At 43.6% G+C, this 17,907-nt stretch overlaps 6 protein-coding genes across 16 annotated transcripts; 4 read left to right on the top strand and 2 right to left on the bottom strand.

The window, feature by feature from the left end:
• Window positions 1-408: 408 nt before the first annotated feature.
• On the bottom strand, window positions 409-5,741 carry LOC100117748 (WD repeat and FYVE domain-containing protein 2). 2 transcript variants are annotated; one of them, XR_512342.4, is made up of 8 exons: window positions 3,422-3,716; window positions 2,685-2,826; window positions 2,408-2,613; window positions 2,053-2,292; window positions 1,824-1,962; window positions 1,543-1,742; window positions 1,182-1,460; window positions 409-1,103 (listed from the first exon to the last, which is right to left on the bottom strand). XR_512342.4 is itself a non-coding variant. In XM_032596836.1 (8 exons), exons 2-8 carry the CDS (start codon window positions 3,580-3,582, stop codon window positions 1,322-1,324), a joined length of 1,227 nt encoding a protein of 408 aa, XP_032452727.1. In that variant the 5' UTR covers window positions 3,583-3,652; window positions 5,608-5,741; the 3' UTR covers window positions 409-1,321. The 2 variants fall into 2 exon arrangements, 1 of the variants encoding a protein (XP_032452727.1); XM_032596836.1 differs by adding an exon at window positions 5,608-5,741 and having other exon boundaries at window positions 409-1,460; window positions 3,422-3,652.
• LOC107980624 (putative nuclease HARBI1) lies at window positions 3,717-6,053 on the top strand. 3 transcript variants are annotated; one of them, XR_004226636.1, is made up of 6 exons: window positions 3,717-4,101; window positions 4,174-4,306; window positions 4,388-4,535; window positions 4,607-4,853; window positions 4,942-5,848; window positions 5,913-6,053. XR_004226636.1 is itself a non-coding variant. In XM_031922922.1 (6 exons), exons 1-6 carry the CDS (start codon window positions 3,839-3,841, stop codon window positions 5,078-5,080), a joined length of 840 nt encoding a protein of 279 aa, XP_031778782.1. In that variant the 5' UTR covers window positions 3,717-3,838; the 3' UTR covers window positions 5,081-6,053. The 3 variants fall into 3 exon arrangements, 2 of the variants coding, with proteins under 2 accessions (XP_031778782.1, XP_031778781.1); XM_031922922.1 differs by having other exon boundaries at window positions 3,717-3,956; window positions 4,047-4,101; window positions 4,942-6,053; XM_031922921.1 differs by having other exon boundaries at window positions 4,942-6,053.
• On the top strand, window positions 5,077-7,670 carry LOC100116481 (transcription and mRNA export factor ENY2). Its single transcript, XM_031922924.2, has 3 exons — window positions 5,077-6,011; window positions 6,434-6,669; window positions 6,864-7,670. The coding sequence occupies exons 2-3, from the start codon at window positions 6,620-6,622 to the stop codon at window positions 7,093-7,095; spliced, it is 282 nt and encodes a 93-aa protein (XP_031778784.1). The 5' UTR covers window positions 5,077-6,011; window positions 6,434-6,619; the 3' UTR covers window positions 7,096-7,670.
• Window positions 7,138-9,096, bottom strand: LOC100117784 (solute carrier family 66 member 2). 2 transcript variants are annotated; one of them, XM_016982713.3, is made up of 4 exons: window positions 8,384-9,065; window positions 8,166-8,302; window positions 7,712-7,895; window positions 7,138-7,640 (listed from the first exon to the last, which is right to left on the bottom strand). In XM_016982713.3, exons 1-4 carry the CDS (start codon window positions 8,575-8,577, stop codon window positions 7,451-7,453), a joined length of 705 nt encoding a protein of 234 aa, XP_016838202.1. In that variant the 5' UTR covers window positions 8,578-9,065; the 3' UTR covers window positions 7,138-7,450. The 2 variants fall into 2 exon arrangements, with proteins under 2 accessions (XP_016838202.1, XP_001601933.1); XM_001601883.6 differs by having other exon boundaries at window positions 7,157-7,640; window positions 7,712-7,928; window positions 8,384-9,096.
• Window positions 9,035-10,508, top strand: LOC100680383 (mitochondrial import inner membrane translocase subunit Tim21). Its single transcript, XM_031922923.2, has 5 exons — window positions 9,035-9,331; window positions 9,426-9,625; window positions 9,713-9,947; window positions 10,023-10,122; window positions 10,213-10,508. The coding sequence occupies exons 2-5, from the start codon at window positions 9,427-9,429 to the stop codon at window positions 10,369-10,371; spliced, it is 693 nt and encodes a 230-aa protein (XP_031778783.1). The 5' UTR covers window positions 9,035-9,331; window position 9,426; the 3' UTR covers window positions 10,372-10,508.
• A 187-nt stretch (window positions 10,509-10,695) lies between these two features.
• On the top strand, window positions 10,696-17,580 carry LOC100117862 (annulin). Of its 7 annotated transcripts, none has more exons than XM_003424809.5 (10): window positions 10,696-11,232; window positions 14,343-14,692; window positions 14,792-14,924; window positions 15,213-15,442; window positions 15,507-15,820; window positions 15,892-16,161; window positions 16,242-16,321; window positions 16,408-16,552; window positions 16,629-16,935; window positions 17,004-17,580. In XM_003424809.5, exons 1-10 carry the CDS (start codon window positions 11,106-11,108, stop codon window positions 17,301-17,303), a joined length of 2,256 nt encoding a protein of 751 aa, XP_003424857.1. In that variant the 5' UTR covers window positions 10,696-11,105; the 3' UTR covers window positions 17,304-17,580. The 7 variants fall into 7 exon arrangements, with proteins under 7 accessions (XP_003424857.1, XP_031778773.1, XP_031778774.1 ...); XM_031922913.2 differs by having other exon boundaries at window positions 16,596-16,935; XM_031922914.2 differs by having other exon boundaries at window positions 16,239-16,321.
• Window positions 17,581-17,907: the final 327 nt, after the last annotated feature.

Genomic DNA, 17,907 nt, shown 5'->3' with positions numbered 1-17,907 from the left:
CTTCGAAATTAAGATCCGAAAAATGAGTATACGTCACATTCCTCGAAAAGTGCATTACCAAATAAGTCTAATTTATATAATATTACTTCATTTTTCGTCTCGGGCAGCAAGTGACACAGTTCGTTCGTATGGCCGGTTTTAAAATACATTTTTACACCTTTACAAGATGTCAAGCGATTGCACGTTTTTATTTACACGTGAGCTGGTGTAAGTTTAATCAAGTGATCGTGCAAGTTTATAGCATCACGTACCGACAGAGAGTCTTAAAATAATTTATCGATACATAAATGTTATAATGCACGTGTAAATATACATGATTTGACAAACTGATCGATTACGTATGCAACTTAATAAATTATATCATTTACAGTACACGTACTGAGGCCACATTCAAATAATATGAATCCGTAACGTATAAATATTTCATATATTTCGTTTATATAGAAAACTAAATAACACTATCGCGTAACAGTTAACAGCCATCGCTTTACCTCACGCTCAATACAGTGGCATGGTGAAGTATACATTACACGTAAGTTATTACATTTATAGATACAGTATTTTTAGGTTTTGGTACAAGATTATACACTTTACAAATTTTTCTCATTTCTTTGTATATAACTTTAAAACTTCAAAGCAACAAATCTCATTTTATAAACATATTAAGTATTTCAGGAAGATCTTAACTCTTAACGTCACTGATGATTCAAATTATTCAATCTACATGGAAGCAATGAACAGTGACAAAAAATGTATATAGCTTGTACCTTAAATTAGTCTATATAGTTTAATTATGATAGATAATGTATAAAACAATGATTAGTAACAATTAGGGCGACTAGGGAATAGTATAAAGTGTACCTTAGTTATCCTACTGGTGTTAATGCTCCCAATTTTCATTTCATTCATTTTTCAATTCACCAATCAAAGAGCACGTAATAAATGTTTGATTTTATTCTCTTTTCTTTGTGTTTCTTCATATTGATGATCATAAAATTTAACGTGATCTAACAAAATACTCATATTATAAAACAAATAATTAAATATAGCACAAGTTTTGGGTACCTTAAACATTACAATAGAACATAGAACTCCTTTTTTGCCTATAAATCGATTAAAGTGTTACCTGAAATTATTTAGGGTGAATCTATATAAAAGTTTATTAAAATTCATTTTCTCACTTGTTTCTTGCGTTTTCTGTTTACACTGCTTTGTCATAACAATCACTTTGCTGTAAAAAAGCAGAAAATGCGTTCATTTGTCACAAAGAGAGGCTATGAGTATCATGTGTTCCTTTTATCCTGCTTAACAAGTAGATCATTTACTGAAGCAGAGCTGTGATATCCCAAATTTTAATTATGCGATCTTGTCCAACAGTCAATAGCCTTCTTCGGGGGGCATCTAGATCCATATAAACAATGCTGTGCTTAGCATCATGAAAAGATGCCAAAGATGTTTGACTAAAAATAAAAATTGTATTGATTGCAATGCTACCCATTGACCAAACACGTTCATAAATAATTTATGGATTCAAATACATACTTGGCAGCTTTTAACTGAATATGGCATGGATCGCACACACGAACTTCAAACTCGAATCCCATAGAGGGAATTGGTATACGTTGTGATGAACAGTTCGCACATAGTGCCTGGCCGCAATGACGGCAATGGTGTTGTCTCAGACCTAATTGACGTTGGTCCATCATTGCTTTGATGTTCCAGAAAAATGGTCGTCCACAAGCCTAATTTTCCGAAGGTTTGCAAAGATTTTTTTAGTTTCCAGTGACTAACAATTATTTTTCAATAATAAGTAGTATGCTTACCTGGCAAGTGTTTGATTCAACCCAATTGGCTGTCTCTTTTCTGTTAGCTGCCATATCCCAGCATACAATTACTCCATCTTCACCACCAGAAAATAAGATGCGTTCTGTGCTAGCATAGCACAATGCTGTCACCTTGTTGCTAAAGAAAAAAAAAAAAGATTTTTAGATTAGACTGAAAATTCACAGTGATTTTAAGTGAATCATGAAACGTAAATACAAGAAAACTTACTGGTGACCTTGTAATTCATAAGCAGTTCCTTGACGACCTCCAATGTCCCATACAATAATACTTTGATCAAAACTACCAGAGAACAAGAGTTGCTTTTCACTATCCCATGCTAATGATCGAATACTTCCAGTGTGAGTTTTTAACGTAGTTACAAAATTACAGCCATTGTTCTCTAGTTTCAGCATCTGTATTTGACCAGAGTAGTCTCCAACAAAAGCATATTTAGATTGAGCATCGAATCTGTTTGCTTGTTAAGGAAGTTAAATTTTTCAATATTTCAATATATTTGATTAATCAATAAGCATACATGAATGAATTGTAAAATTATAATGATAGTTTTCATTTTAAAGGATACTGTAATGCAGTGTACCAAGCATCAGTCTGGAATGTTCCAATTTTCCGCCCATTTTCTGTACTATGATATTGAAAAATTTTATCCCGTCCAATACTTAAAATCCACTCACAGCTCAAGGCAAATATGACACCTGTGACTCTTGCTTGATGAGCAATGTACTCTCGTATAGAGGTCATTCGATTGTAGTCGCTTTCCAAAATAAATTCCTGTACACGATTAACGATAGTTATTTGTAAAACTAACAAGATTAATGCTAATGAAATATATTTTTACATACATTAATACTGCCATTTTCAAGTCCAACAAACAACTGTCTTGTTTCGGGGCAAAAGTCCATAGAAGTTGCAGCTGCCACCATGTACTGGCACACGCTGGGCCAGTATTGACCTGAATCGCGTTTTAACCATACTCTAACAGTTCTAAAATCAAAGAAATATAATGAATCTCAGAATAAAAATTAGAATAATACAACTATATGTAAGAACTAGATAGAAAGTCAACTGATTTGTATCTTTACATGTACTGAATAACCGAAAGAATGTAATTGCAAAAAAGCAACAGGCATAGTTTTGAAGACGTGTATACGGTGCAAAAAATTTATGAAAGCTATTGATTTTTTAACTCGTATATGCATAATAAACCAAAGGTTGTTTAGTGCGTGAAAAAGTCAGACAAAGTACATTATTCAGTGCAATCAGGGTATCCGCTGGTAAAGAATGGAATAATCCAACACCCATAAAATCTGAAGCACTAATACTTTGTAACAAAGGAGAGGAGAATGCCCCGAATGACCTTTCTCATATGCACAGGAGATCACAATATACAATTAATAAATTAATAGGATTAAAGCAATTGCGATGCAGGCAAAAACTATAAGCATATAATACTAGCCGGCCAAGCCCATCATCCATATATGCAGAGATATTAGAAAAGACATCGGTCCTGACTCGCGAGTTCCCGGTAAAGAGTAATCGAGGTGAGCAATAGGTAGGTAGAGCAACAATGGTAACCTACCTGTCATCGCAGACGCTAATAACGCCGTCGACCCTGGGTATGATAACGGCAGCGTTGACGTCGTCATTGCAACCCTCGAGCTTCGACAGGAGTATCGGCTTCCTATTGCTGCTGAACTTGTCCTGGTTGATGCCTGGCGCGGGTTTGATTTCGGCTGCCATTTCACCTGCTGCTGTTTTCGTTAGTCGGCATTAACTCGCTGCGAGCCCCGATACGATTGTCATTTGACAGGGGCCTTATTGTGTAAGCGTGTCGGTCGGGTGTCTCGCTAGCAGTGAGTCGCAGCGCAGTGACACGCTTGATGAGCGACACACTGGCAGCGTATATGCGATTGAAGGTGGTACGCATGCGCTAACGCGGGGCGCATGTTTTTGATTTTGATTTAAGTGGGCTAAATAGATTTTGTGATTTTAAGTGATGCGACTGATTGGGTTGGTTGAGAACAGACTAATCAGAGAGAGGAGTACTGCAATCCCTACACATCTTTCAGTATTAATTACTTTAAGATTTTTGGCCGAAGGAGGTCTACAAAAAGGTTTCGCACAAGATTTTGTACATCCTGTAAGCCAGAGTACAGCTAGTCAATGCATTGCTCGAGTCATTGATACTATTAATCATTTAGCAGATGACTTTATACGCTTTCCTGGAACAGAAGGGCAAAGAGAACATAATTCAAACCGGTAACAGATCTCTCTTGCATTTCTGAAAAAATTAAATACATTTGAATATTTATTTTCAATATTTTTTTACAGCTTTCAAAGGACTACTAGGATTCCTGGTATTATTGGGGCTGTTGATGGTTTTATGGTGACGTTTTATAGGCCAACAATAAACGAAGAAGCATTTTTTAACTATCGTGTAGGAACTTCCATGAATGTACAAATAGTATGTATAACATATACTTTGTCATACATCTACAAAAATTATTAACATAATATCCTATTTTAATATAATATTCTATTTTAGATTGTAGACTCCGACTATAACATCCTCAATATTCGAGTATGTCCTGGAAGTAATAACGACCGGTTCGTCTGGCAATTTTCAGAAGCTAAAGAATACATGGAAGATCTACGGGCAGATGAAAATTTTCCTAATCGTTACTATATAATAGGTAATCCATTCTCATTTATATACTGTTGACTGATTATTTTTAATTCGATTGTAAATTAAATTCTGTTCTAGGAGATAGTGGCTACACTCCCTCTCGGGTATTATTAACACCGGATCTCAATGCAGCAGAAGGATCTCCAGCTCATGTATATACATTAGAGCATGTAAGGACTCGATGCATTGTGGAGCGTACTATTGGAATACTTACCAATGTGTGGTTAGTTATTAATCGAAGTAGAAAATTGCATTATTCTCCAGAAGCAGTAGTAAATATTATTCATGCTTGTGCTGTTTTGCACAATTTTCGAAGAAGACAAGGGTATGTATAAATATCATTACAATATTTTTTTATAAAAAACAAATAAGTGATTGGCATGTTCAAATATTTATTCATTCATTTTTTTCAGCATTTTAGATGAAAATGATCATAATTTTCAGCCTGCAGAGCTTCGTGATGATGTTAATAGGAGAGGAAGAGGAGAAGCAGCAGAATATGCAGCAGGAATTGCAGAAAGAAACCATATTATTACACAGCATTTTATGTAGATTGTAACAATTTATTTTATTCTTTTTATAAATAAAACTTGTGTTCTGGCATCGTATATTGTGGAATGTAGTAGATTTTTTTTATCATAAAAAATTAGTTAAGCATTTCGATTAATATTAAATTAAATTAATTAAATAAATTAAATTGATTAATTCACATATGGGGAATAGCATGTCACCTTCGAATTTAAATTAAATGTATGAGTCGCCATTCATGTCACGAGATACGAGTGCGCTATAGTCATAGTCGTAGTGCGTGTGTCTACGAGCCAACACAAAATCTCTAATAAAAATTCTGTGAGATAGGGGATATGAGACGATTATTGTTTTCTCAATTGTCACATTTCCTTAAACTCGTCGAGGTTTATGTAAATCCGCCCAAAAACGTACTATCAATGCTAAAAACATCGCGTTGCGCATGCGCATTGGTATCTGTTTTATCATCATGTGTCGTGACAGGACGACACACTGGTCTGTGTCGCTGGTTTGACTGTCTCACACGACACGCTTAGACAATAAGGCCCCAGTTGTCGGACTTCTGTGGCGTTCTGACGACGTTGCCCACTCTGCAAAACTGGTAGACACGACACGATTGTGCGGCCCAGGAACATGCGAATCGAGCAAGAACTGGAGGAGAACGGCGCGTCGCGATCCACGTGAGATTGGAATACGCCTCTTTCCTATTCTTTCTCGGCTTTTTGCACGGTTTTTACTGCGCGGCGGCCGCGGAAGAGTCGAGTTGAGAGCTGCTCCGAAATGTAAACGGCTGTATGTATATATATATATATATATATATATGTCTGATCTGCACCGCAACTGATTGTGCACATAGAGAAAACGGAGCATAATTCGCAGCATGACGTCAACAAGCGGGAACTCCCGGTTAGCTGACTCGATCGATAACAACTCTTTGACTTCAGCGTGTATGTCTGTATGTACAGATGTTTTGATAATAAAATCTTATACATTTTAATTTACGTCTCTTACATTGATCTTATACCTCGCAGTATGCTTTATACATGAGATGATTAGATTTTTGTACAATTTAATAAATATTAATAGCTGACAATTTATATTTCTATATTGTACATGAACTTTTGTTAAATAAATATTTTGCACAAAAATTTATCTAAAGTTCACGAGTTCCGCGAACGATGATTTGATCATCTCTGTGTCAGAATATCAATGTAAACTTACATGTTCGACAAAGGAAGTTGTTGCATAGTTTTCAAACTATTGCAGTCGTCTAATCATATGAAAGATAAAGTTTGTTTTGAAATTATCAATCAACGCACTTTATCGAAATTTTTCGCTCGCGTACATTGAAAGCAAAATCATTTGAACTTCTTTCAGTATACCTATAAGCAGCGCCACTGCAGCTCTGCAGCTGCTAAGTTTAAACTGCCGACGACATTTGCGGAGAATATATACGTTGCGTTAGAACTCGACTATATAACCTAGAATATTCTGTCGCAAAACAAAAATTTGTTTATCGTTTGTGTAAATAAGTACTCAGTGCTGTGAAAGAAAGAGCTAAAGATGAAGACTTCACCGCACCAAACGTTAGTCAAAGCTGGAGATCGTGATGGGTAATTGATATTTAATAAAAATCTTACGTTTAGTTTGACATTGTACATACGTGAAACATTGATATTAAATAAATGTAAAGATTTATAAAGTCACACATATACTATTTGCTACAGTTTGAGCAAGATTAGAGTTATTTAAGAATACGGCTGTACTTATAGATGAAAATTTGTTAACTATGTGTATTTCTTTGTAGCTTGAAGGAAATATTGAGACGCAGATTGGTAGAGTGTGGATGGAGAGACGAAGTAAAACTTATCTGTAAGGAAATCATCAAGGAAAGTGGACAGGATATCACGTATGACGCCCTGTTAGCTATGGTCACAACTAGGGCAAGAAGTCGAGTGCCTGATGTTGTGAAAAAAGAACTTTTGCAAAAGATAAAGAATCAACTTTTAGCTCAAGAAGAGAAGCTCAAATTAACGTGATATTTATATTTAAGGTCAAAAATTTTTTTTTACAATTTTCAATTTTTAGTAAACGAATTAAGATTTATAAGTCATTAATTTAATTATTAATATAAATTATAGTTTACATTTACAATTCATTTATGATGTTTTTTATCATAAAAAGACTAGTATTTTTTACTTGCAAACAATGACATGACGAGATAGAGAAGGTAAATACTACGATAGTTGATAAAAATATTCATAAAATTTAATCAAATGACTGTGTAAAAATACATTCTCCTTAAACATAGAATAGGACTTATCATCAAACAAATAGTTCAAAAACGAAAATATATACAATTTCTCTTTTTCTGTGTTGGTTAGCCAAAACTTCTTAATCTATTCTACCAGATGACCTAATCAATAGTATGTTATTTCGATAAAGATGAACTTGAGCAAGTATTGTTAAATCTATTAAAATCTGAAGAACTCCACAGATTTGGAATTGTACTGGAGCGCTACGTTGTATGAAGTAACAAGTCTTGAATGTATCTCCCATGGTCCACATGATGACCATTGCAATGCTAAAATAAAATATTTCAATTTGATATAAAGTCAGTCTTATGATAACTTCAAACTCTTGACAATCATATACCTCATTCCTTCTGTAGATTTATTTATAAAATTCCTGATAAATTGTGGAAGACCTAGCATTGCTTCGGTTAATAGAGCAAGTAATCCAATTGATTCAACAAATATTGGAATATCTATTAAAAGGTACATCATCACAGTTCCCACGAAGGCAAAGAGCAGCATGAAGTCTACATAAGACTGGAAGTCTGTCCATTTCCAAAAGAACTTAGTGTCGAAATCTATTTAAATCCATATCAAACAAAGCAAATAAAAGTAAAAGCATAAATACAACAAACATATGAAATTATAAAAAATGTAAAAATCATCATTATAAAAACTCAATTAAACTCAAAATTATTAAAATAATTCGAGTTGAAAGTTGAAAGAAACTTTTAATGTTTAATCTTTGTTTCAAGTATAATTGAAGTCTAGCATAGAAGTAACATAGCATACCAGCATGATGCTAAAATACTCACCAGTAAACACTCTATCTTTTTGCTTAGTTATCTGCTGTTTACTTCTAATATTGACGCAAACTCTGATCATAAAGAACATTGTGGCTATCATTAGAATACTTTGAAAGAGTAATGGTAACTCAAAATGCCTCCCAAACCTGAAATTCATATAGTTGCAGAATTTATCTATGAATAGTCTTTATTGAGTCTATAAAGATTAGACAATACAAAATACATACCAGAATAATATACGTAAAGTATTGGCAATCAACAATGTTAAGCAGACATACAAAGAAAAACCCTCCGTATCTCCTTTTCTTTTGATCTCCCTACACTGAGGTATAAAAGGTACAACTCCACCAAAAATCATAGTAGCGGATGCTACCCATCCTGCCACATTCTCAATATTCAACTCCTCCCAGGTCTCTAGCATTTTAAGAGTTTGGAGTCACCGATTATGATAGCTGGACTAGGTGCGCAATTTTGGAAGCAACAAGTAATGTTGTTTAGCGATCGCGCTTTGTGCCAGGAGCGAAGAAACGCCACGCGACATTCGATAGTTAGGCTCTAGGTTATGTCATTATAAGCGCACTCACTCCTCATATTCGCTCTGCTGCCCTTATCAATTTGATCATTTTCCAGCAATCTTGGATTTTCTAGTGGCCAAACCTAGCAGCTTATCAGGCTCCGCAGCTGATGTCCTCGGAATTATTCATTTTTCACAGGTGAGTTCGAGGTTGGCGGGTTCGTCCAGTGCTCCTCTTTGTCGCGCCATTTGCGACGAACTGTACTGCTGATTCATCAGCGCGCTTGGTTTTTCGATGAAATTTTGAGTTTGCTGCGCGGTACATGCACCAGACACTTATGCACAAAATAGTACCTATACTTACAAGGTGGTGCGTGGAATGTCGATAGGTACCTATACATATATACGGTGCGCTCTCTGTTGATTGTTAGCTGATCAGCTGATTCGAGTCTGTTTTATGGACCGAGGTGCGTTTCATTTCCGCAGCTCTGTCGGTCTAGCTTACTTTGTAATTTTTAACCTCATGCGCTTGTAGTTTATTTTATTGTTGCACTTATGCGTTTTCAAACATTTTACATTCTATATTTGGTAAAATTTTTACCCTCAAGTAGCTAGTTCTTTGATCTACAATAAGGTGTCTTATACATTAAAGACAAAAAAAGTGAGTTTCCTGTTCTCTTATTGATACTCACACTATTATTGTATAATACTAATTGCTGTAATGAGTATTTTTGATTTTTTTGTTGCTACTGTAGAATGGCTACAACGAGAGCATTAGTTTATTTTATTGGACGAAGACATCTGATGCCATGTTCTGTGCCAGTAACTACAATAAAAGCAAACTCTTACGTTCCACTTTGCGTGCCACAAGCATTCTATGCAGATCAAAAATCTATAACAAAATCTGAGCAACCAGAATCTGGAGGTCAGGTCCAAGTTGGTTTTGCAGAAGTAGGTAATTAACATTTCATCACTTTTCTGACAACATTCTCACTTGTTTTAGGTAAAAATGCATTTCTTCAATGTGATTTTAATTTTTCAGTCAAAGAAAACACCAAGTCTGCCTGGTACATGAGTGTTATTGTGGCCGGTATTGGAGTAACTGCGGTCATGTTCTATGCCATTTTTAGAGAACTGTTTTCCAAAAAGAGTCCAAATAGTGTATATAGTCTTGCACTCGACAGACTTATGAACGATCCAAAGGTTACGGATGCCCTTGGATCACCTATCAAAGCTTATGGAGAAGAAACACGGAGAGGGCGACGAGGTCATGTTAGGTATGAGAACGAGATTAGGAGAAAATGATTCATTTGTGATAAACGATGTAGCACCGAGTAATCTTATTATTCTAGTCATACATCCTATGAGAAAAATGGAGTTCAGCACATGAGGATGAAATTTTATATTCAAGGACAGCGCAAACAAGGCACTGTTTATTTAGAAGTTCGAGAAGTGAGTTACCAAACACAGATTAATCCTGGAAAAAGAACTAAACAATACAGTGTCTTGAATTATTAGACTAATAATTAAAATTTGTCGTAGGATGCCAATGGCGATTGGTTTTATAGATATCTGTTCATTCAACTGAAGGATATGGCCCGCAGTGTAATTGTATTAGAAGATAACAGAGAAATCGAAAACAATGTATATACAAGCCCTGAGGAGATGCACGAAATGGTGCCCCCTGGATTCAAGCTATAAGTAGTTGAAATTTTTTAATCATCTTTTTAAAGGTAAAAGGTAATGCAATTCTAAGTCAATTTATTCAATGAAATAAATGGGTGATGTATGTACATATAACATTAGAATTGACTTTATAAAGAATTCATAGAACCAAATTGATTGTCCATCATGCAATACTTGAAACGATATTCGCGCGGCATTTTGTCTCTCTTGACAGCAGATCATAATCAAAGAAATTGAAGCTGATTGATGCCAAATGTTTAGGAGTTGAAAGTAATTATTGTCCCCTGAACTGCGGTCAGCTAGATTTGACGAGCGATCCGCGAAGAAAATGCCCATTTCCGAAAAGAAAAAATCCAATCCAATCGTCGAGCGTCACTCGTTAATTGGCTTCGCTCGTAAAAGCGCGTACGAGTGCACAGAGCGCAGCTACGGCGCATCAGGTCTCGAGGAGCTGGCCGAGCGTCACGGCGCCAAATAAGATGCTGGGCGTAGTGCACCGTGTTCCGCGTACGAGGCGGGAGTTTCGCCTCGCTCGCTCTGTACCGATAGTTTCAGCTAGTCGCGAGGAGCCGCAGTCGCTCGTCCACCGGCAAGCCTACCTATTCGGCGACTATGGGCCAAATCGCGGTGCAGCATCGGTGAAGTCGCCTATCACTGTCGCGCCGCGGAGAAGACAATGCCAAGGGAACGCCCGAAGAGATCCGAATAGTGCTGCTCTTTCGGAAGGAAAATTTGAAAAAATTTGAGCAATGGGTAACTGCTGCTCGTGCGCGAGGCTGAAGGCGCTCTTCGCCCGGCCGAGGACGCGGAACATTGTGCCGACTTGCACGCAACCGGAGTGTCGGATGCCGAAGCCGCCAGTTCAGCCTATTTATGGTGAGTCGGCCGATTCTCTCTCTCTCTCTCTCTCTCTCTCTCTCTCTCTCTCTTCGGTACCCGAAGCCAGTTGGATTAGAGACTGCTTTCGATTATTCTTTGAAACTTAGATCCGCGTTACCGCACTCATTAGAACGCGTGCGGATGCGCATCTCTCGAAACAAAGAATCGCATTCCGAGCACTATACCGATGTAGCTCAGATCTACTCCAAATACTTGTAATAGCCGTACAGAGCCGTTCCATTCGTCAAAACTGGGCCGTGGTTTTCCGAAGAGAGATTAAGTTTGACACCGAAATTAAGTCGGCCGCCGCTATCTTATCACTATTTGACCATTGTGACGAAAATTCCATTTGTCACGAGAACACTGCCCAAGAGCCGAGTGTCACACCCTCGCGCGCAAATAATCGCCGCGATTATGTGCGGCACCAAGGTGAGATGCAAATAATGGGATGGAGAAAAACTTGTATAGCGTAAGACGCGCCGCGGACTCTTGCCCCTTTGCGCGCACATAAGTGGGTTGAGTTATAGTTACAGCGTGTAATTGCTGCGTGCCATTGTGCGCAACAGTTTTCAGAGAAAATAACTCATAGCATCGGGAAAGGCTAATGGCTCAGTAAGCAGTTGGCTCGCGCAACGCCTTACTCCCCATCGGCGAGTACTATGGCTGCGTTGATAAAATAAATCGGCCCGACTCTCTCGCGGCTATTAATATTCGCTCGACAGCAACACGTGTGCCGCCTGCTACCTACGCTCCGACGATCTTTCAACGCGCGCCGCTAATCGGCGATTGGACGTAAAGAGCGCTCGGATTGAGGACTCCAGCTGTGTGCGGATTATCGGGTAAAAGGCGGCTATTTCGAGGCGGCCAGTTGTGACAGGCTTTGCCAGGCTGTTTAAAGCCAAATAGAAGCCAGTTTCGAGATCCTCGGCTCGAAAAGTTTATAAACTATCGCCCAGAGCTGCGAGAATATAGAGTAAGTGGCTCTCAGTTGCCGCGCTGGAACACGTGGAAGCCCTTGCGGCCGACGTTCTGGAAATAGTTCTCGCCTCGCGACTACGAAAATATACTCGCGAGGTGTTGCGGATTAGATTTTTCATGGGCTTAGTGTATATAACAGGCTGAGGCGATTTGTCGTCGGGGATAATTTATGCGCGTAGGGCAGCTCTTGTAATGATCTATTTCGTACGTTACGCTGCGCGAGCGCCGGCAGTCATGCTACTAATAGCTTCCGCGGTCAAAGCAAACAACTTCGAACTTGTATGGATAAGAGGCGAATGCAGAGGTGCGAGAGGGGCCGATAGTGCAACGAATCGAAAGATCAGAATGAGCCTGATGCGAGCTTCCAGGTATATATATATAGCACATGCGTAGTAGATGAGCCGAGGACCTTGACTTGGTTGAGGAGGCGCAGCGTACTCCGATACACTCATTCTTTACGCGGGCAAGCGTATTATATTTAGAAACCTCGGCGCTCCGTACGCCGCGAATGAAAGTGCAATTACGCAAGAGGTGGGCCGACTGGATGAGATCATGGCCCTCGTTGAAAAATTGACCCATCCGAAACGCGTCGCGTCGCGTTCTTCAAACAGAACGAAATTCCATGAGTATGTTGTTGTTTAATTATTGAGAGCCGTATTATAGTGTTTTATGATGCCTTTTTATAGGCGCAGCTCGCACTCGTTATGCATAGAGCAGTGTGACTGTGACGACAGGATTTACTGCTTCGCAGGCTATTTATTGCGATATTCTCCGAAAGCCATAAAAGTATGGGTATAGATATTTGAGAATCTGAAAAATGTAGTTGCGCGTATGGAAGACGAACGAATAATTCACCAGGCAGCAGCGAGCAGCGAGCGGTGAAGAAATAAGATCGTGCGATTGATTCGATTTAAATTGCCAGCCCCGGCAGTCTAATAGCTCGCGCGCAACATATAACGTATATAGCTTTCGATAAACTACTTTTCTCAATTGCACGCGACAACGGCCGGACAGAGATACTTTATTACAGCCGCGGATCGAGGCCAAATAATCGCGCCTAATTCCCATTCCCATAATGACATTTCGTAATCGCTCCGCATAAGTTGCTCTCCATAAATAGCAGCCGTGTTTCCATGTATTTCCATAAGCGCAGTTCGCACGCGAGTATAACGCTGACCAAATGTTCGCGGAAAGCTGTTGACTCAGTCGGATCGCCAGGAATATCCGCGTAACGCTAATCTGCGGAACGACCGTTTGAAAATTGACGTCACAGATTGTTTCTGAAAAGTTAATTATACCGATCCGACCGATCCTCCGCGTCGGACGTCCGCGACCTTGCGGTTCTGCAGTTTTATCGCCGGATCTATTTATATATTTATACGCGTTTATGGCTTCCGGCACTTATTTTTCGCGAGCGCGATCGCCGCCGAGCCGCGGCTGAAGAGCATCGGCATAATCTCGAAGTGGGTGACACAGGTGCTCCCACTCGGCGTTGCAGCAACGCGCTGACCTACAGGCGGAAACCATGTATGGCTCCAGCAGCCGGCTCGAGACGCGCAACCTTGAGGGAGACACCGATCCCCCTTCCACTGGCTTCGCGAGCCGGCGGAAAAAAGAGGCAAGACTGCAGCGCTGCACCCATATGCGCGCACAATGCGATGCGGCTTTTCCGAGGCGGAAAAAGCGATAGACCGCGAGCGCGCGCTCTCAAAAGAAGCCGCGCGTCGGACGAGTGCCGGCCGAGTAACTAGTGCCGCGAATTTCGAGGAGGCGCAAGGATGTTTTACAGATTCTACGATCGCTACCGGGTCTTCAACGACCGGAGGCGCAAGCCTTTCCCCTACAGATTCTATTGTAAGTTCTCTGCATCTTTAGTTTTTCGGCGGCAGTTCATCGCGTTCGCCATTCGCAGGGTAGTCGAGAAACGGCTCGGCGTCGGATAACATCGTATCGCTTCTTGCTTAGTGCGAATTTTTCTCTTGCTGCGATATATTTTCTCAGTCAGCCAGGTATTTCCGGAATAATTCATTGTCGGCAGATGCTCGCACAGAGGACGGAGCTGATGTATATAAATAGCCAATAAAAATGCCTCTCGCAGACGTTTCCGCAGTGTGAATCTTGTGCCGCAGGGGAGAACTACAGGAACTCGGTGCTGACGATCGTGCACGTGGACTACTGCGTGGACGAGAACGGGGACGCGCACCGGACCTCGCGCTACGAGCTGATGAACCGCGACGACGGCGGCGCCCGGCTGGTCGTGCGCCGCGGCCAGCCCTTCGTCGTGGACCTGGCCCTGTCGCGCAACTACGATCCGGCCATCGACGGCATGTCCATCGTCTTCACGCTCGACGGGGTCAAGAGGCCGCAGTACGGGCACGGCACGCTCGTCGCCTCGCCCGTGCTGCACCCGGGCGAGCTCTCCGAGGGCTCCTGGCAGAGCGTCGTCGAGGCCTACGCCGAGAACTCGCTGCGGATAAAGGTACGCGGGCGCCGAGGCCGGTAACGCCTTGGAATTCACCTGATTTCACCCGATTTCACCCGATTTCACCCGATTTCACCCGATTTCATCTGATTTCAGGTGACCCCGGCCGCGGACGCTATTATTGGAAAGTGGAGGATGGACATCGACACGAAGAGGAGAGACTCGGAGGGTGCCGTCAGTTTCACCGTGGACAATCCGTTCTACGTGATATTCAATCCTTGGTGCCGAGGTGAGTTATGAATAGAATTGGCCGGGCCGCCGGCCTGCAGCGTATTAATATAACAATATGTTATATTACGGCGCGGAAATAGAATATTCCGATTGCGTGCGGAAAAATCGAACGCGAACGAGAACAATGGCTTGTTACGACGCGGAGAGCGATGAAATATGGGAGTATTCTCGGGGCGCAACAGAGAAAAGCCATGGCTCGCGATTATCATAAAACGTGGATCGGCGTCGATGCGCCGATGTAGATCATCGGTGAGTCAGAGATGAGCGGCGCTCGGTCGAGTTGCAGAGGACGCGGTGTTCATGGGCAGCGAGGCGGAGCGGCAGGAGTACGTGCTGGCCGACAGCGGGCTGATCTGGCGGGGCACGAGCAACCGCATGAGGCCCTCCGTCTGGAAGTACTCGCAGTTCGAGCGCGACATCCTCGACTGCGCGCTCTACATGGTGCTCGAGCTGGGCAAGGTCCGCGTCTCGGCGCGCAACGACCCCGTCGTCGTGTCCCGCGTGCTCTCCGCAGCCGTGAGTACCGCTCCGATCCGCGCCTCTCTCTCTCACAGCTCACAGCTCAGCTGGGCGTTCGCAGGTCAACTCGCCGGACGACTACGGCGTCGTGATGGGCAACTGGTCGGAGGACTTTGGCGGCGGCACGCCGCCCTCCCAGTGGATGGGCTCGCAGAAGATCCTGCAGCAGTACTACCGCAGCAAGAAGCCCGTCAAGTACGGCCAGTGCTGGGTCTTCGCGGGCGTGCTCGCGACCGTCTGCCGGAGCCTCGGGCTGCCCTGCCGCGTCGTCACCAACTACTCGAGCGCCCACGACACGCAGAACAGCCTGACCGTCGACTACTTCGTCGACGAGAACGGCAAGATCATGGAGGAGCTCAACAGCGATTCCATATGGTGCGTACAAGTAGGAGCCGCGAGAAAGGCTTCGCAGCGCGCACGCAATAAGCCGGATGCTTACCGCGCAGGAACTTCCACGTGTGGAACGAGGTGTGGATGAAGAGGCTGGACCTCACGCCGGACTGCCACGGCTGGCAGGTGATCGACGCTACGCCCCAGGAGCTGAGCGAGGACGCCTACCGCTGCGGCCCGGCCTCCGTGGCGGGCGTCAAGCGCGCCGAGATTCGCCGGCCCTACGACAACAGCTTCGTCTTCGCCGAGGTCAACGCGGACAAGGTGTTCTGGCGGTACAACGGGCCCTCCCAGCCGCTCAAGCTCGTGCGGAAGGACGTGCACGGGTGAGTCGGTCTCCGGCTGGGCGAAGCTCGCGGAAGCTCCCGCGCATTTCTCTTAGTTCTACATTCGTTTTGCCCAGCAGGGTCGGGCAGTACATCAGCACCAAGGCGGTCGGCAGATGGGAGCGCGAGGACATCACGCACAGCTACAAGTACCCGGAGAGTGAGTATGTTACATTATAATATAGGAGTAAAATTGGAAGCGCGCGCGCGCGCGCGCCTGACCGATACCCCCGCCCGTGCACGCAGAGTCGAGCGAGGAGCGGGCTGCCATGCTGAAGGCGCTGCGCCAGAGCGAGTCCCTCTTCAGCCGGTACTACCTGAACGAGGAGTTCAACGACATCGTCTTCAACTTTGAGCTGCGGGACGACATCGTCATCGGCCAGCCTTTCAGGTAAGGCTAGCGCCGCGGAGAGCCGAGCGACGAGGCCTTCTAGCTTTCAAGTCCGCACTTGCTCTTTCTGCCCCAGCGTCGTCCTGACGGTGAAGAACCACAGCTACGTGGACACGTACCAGGTCTCGGTGATACTGCGCGTGGAGACGGTCACGTACACCGGCAAAGTGGGCGAGCCGGTGAAGAGGTCCGACAGCGAGCGCTTCGTCCGGCCCGGCGCGACCGACGAGGTGCGGCTCGAGGTGTCCTGGGCCGAGTACGGGCCGAGGCTCCTCGACCAGTCGGCCTTCAACATCTCCTGCCTGGCCACCGTCAAGGACACCAACTTTGAGTACTTTGCCCAGGACGACTTTCGCGTGAGGAAGCCCGACATCGTGCTGGAGGTAAGCCGAGCCGGGCCGCGGCGGGGCCTGCGTCGCGCTCACTCATCCCGCGCGCGCTCTGCTTCCAGCTCGACAAGGATCCCGTAGTCGGCGAGCTGCTGGAAGCCACGGCCCGCTTCGCGAACCCCCTGCCGATAGCGCTGAAGCGGGGCAAGTTCTTGATCGAGGGCCCGGGCCTGAAGGAGCAGCTCAAGCTCAAGCTCGCGGAGGACGTGGAGGTGGGCGGCGAGGCCGTCTGCAGGTTCAGCATGACCCCGCTGTTCGAGGGCAGGGCCACCATAGCCGCCAAGTTCTACTCGAAGGAGCTCGACGACGTTGACGGCTTCATCAACTTCACGGTCAAGCTGCCGGCCTACGGAAGCGAGTAGCGAGGCTTTATCCGGCCCGAGGGGCCAAGCCCTTCGCAAGTGTACGAATAGTCAGCGCGCTCGAACTGTCTTTTTTATCACGATTTCTATAACCCTAGACGATGCTAGATGTAGTAGAATGTATACTTACCCTTAAGCTTAAGCGAAGCCTGCTTTGTAGAGCGGTTCCACGCAGAGTACGTGCCAATAACAGTTGGGATAACCGCAGTTATCCGAACTAGCCTTTGTGTATGCGAAATCCGGCGAGAAATAAATAAGCTTCGTTACATCACACTAATTACAGCGCTGACACTAGCGTATCGCAACGACGCGCGCCGCCGCTGCAGGTAGCTGTCGCGGTCCGCGAGCCCGAACGAATAAACAAAGTTTAGACGCGCGTAAAAAGCGGACGGGGAGAGCGGACAGAATGCGTTGATTTATAGCCGAGCGCCCGGCCGCTCGGCGGCAATAGCGGAATCCATTCGTCGTCGAGAGAGAGAGAGAGAGAGCGAGCTGCCTGCGGAGGCCGAGGCGACTGAAACGGATAGCCGAGAGTCGCGCCTCGATTACTCAAAGAAGAGATGATGGGAGCGCACGCTGCTGCACGCCATGCATCATCATCGTC

The sequence above is a fragment of the Nasonia vitripennis genome, chromosome 2 (genome assembly GCF_009193385.2).
Source record: "Nasonia vitripennis strain AsymCx chromosome 2, Nvit_psr_1.1, whole genome shotgun sequence".
NCBI classification, from domain to species: Eukaryota; Metazoa; Arthropoda; class Insecta; order Hymenoptera; family Pteromalidae; genus Nasonia; species Nasonia vitripennis.
This window is presented reverse-complemented; position numbering and strand designations above follow the sequence as displayed.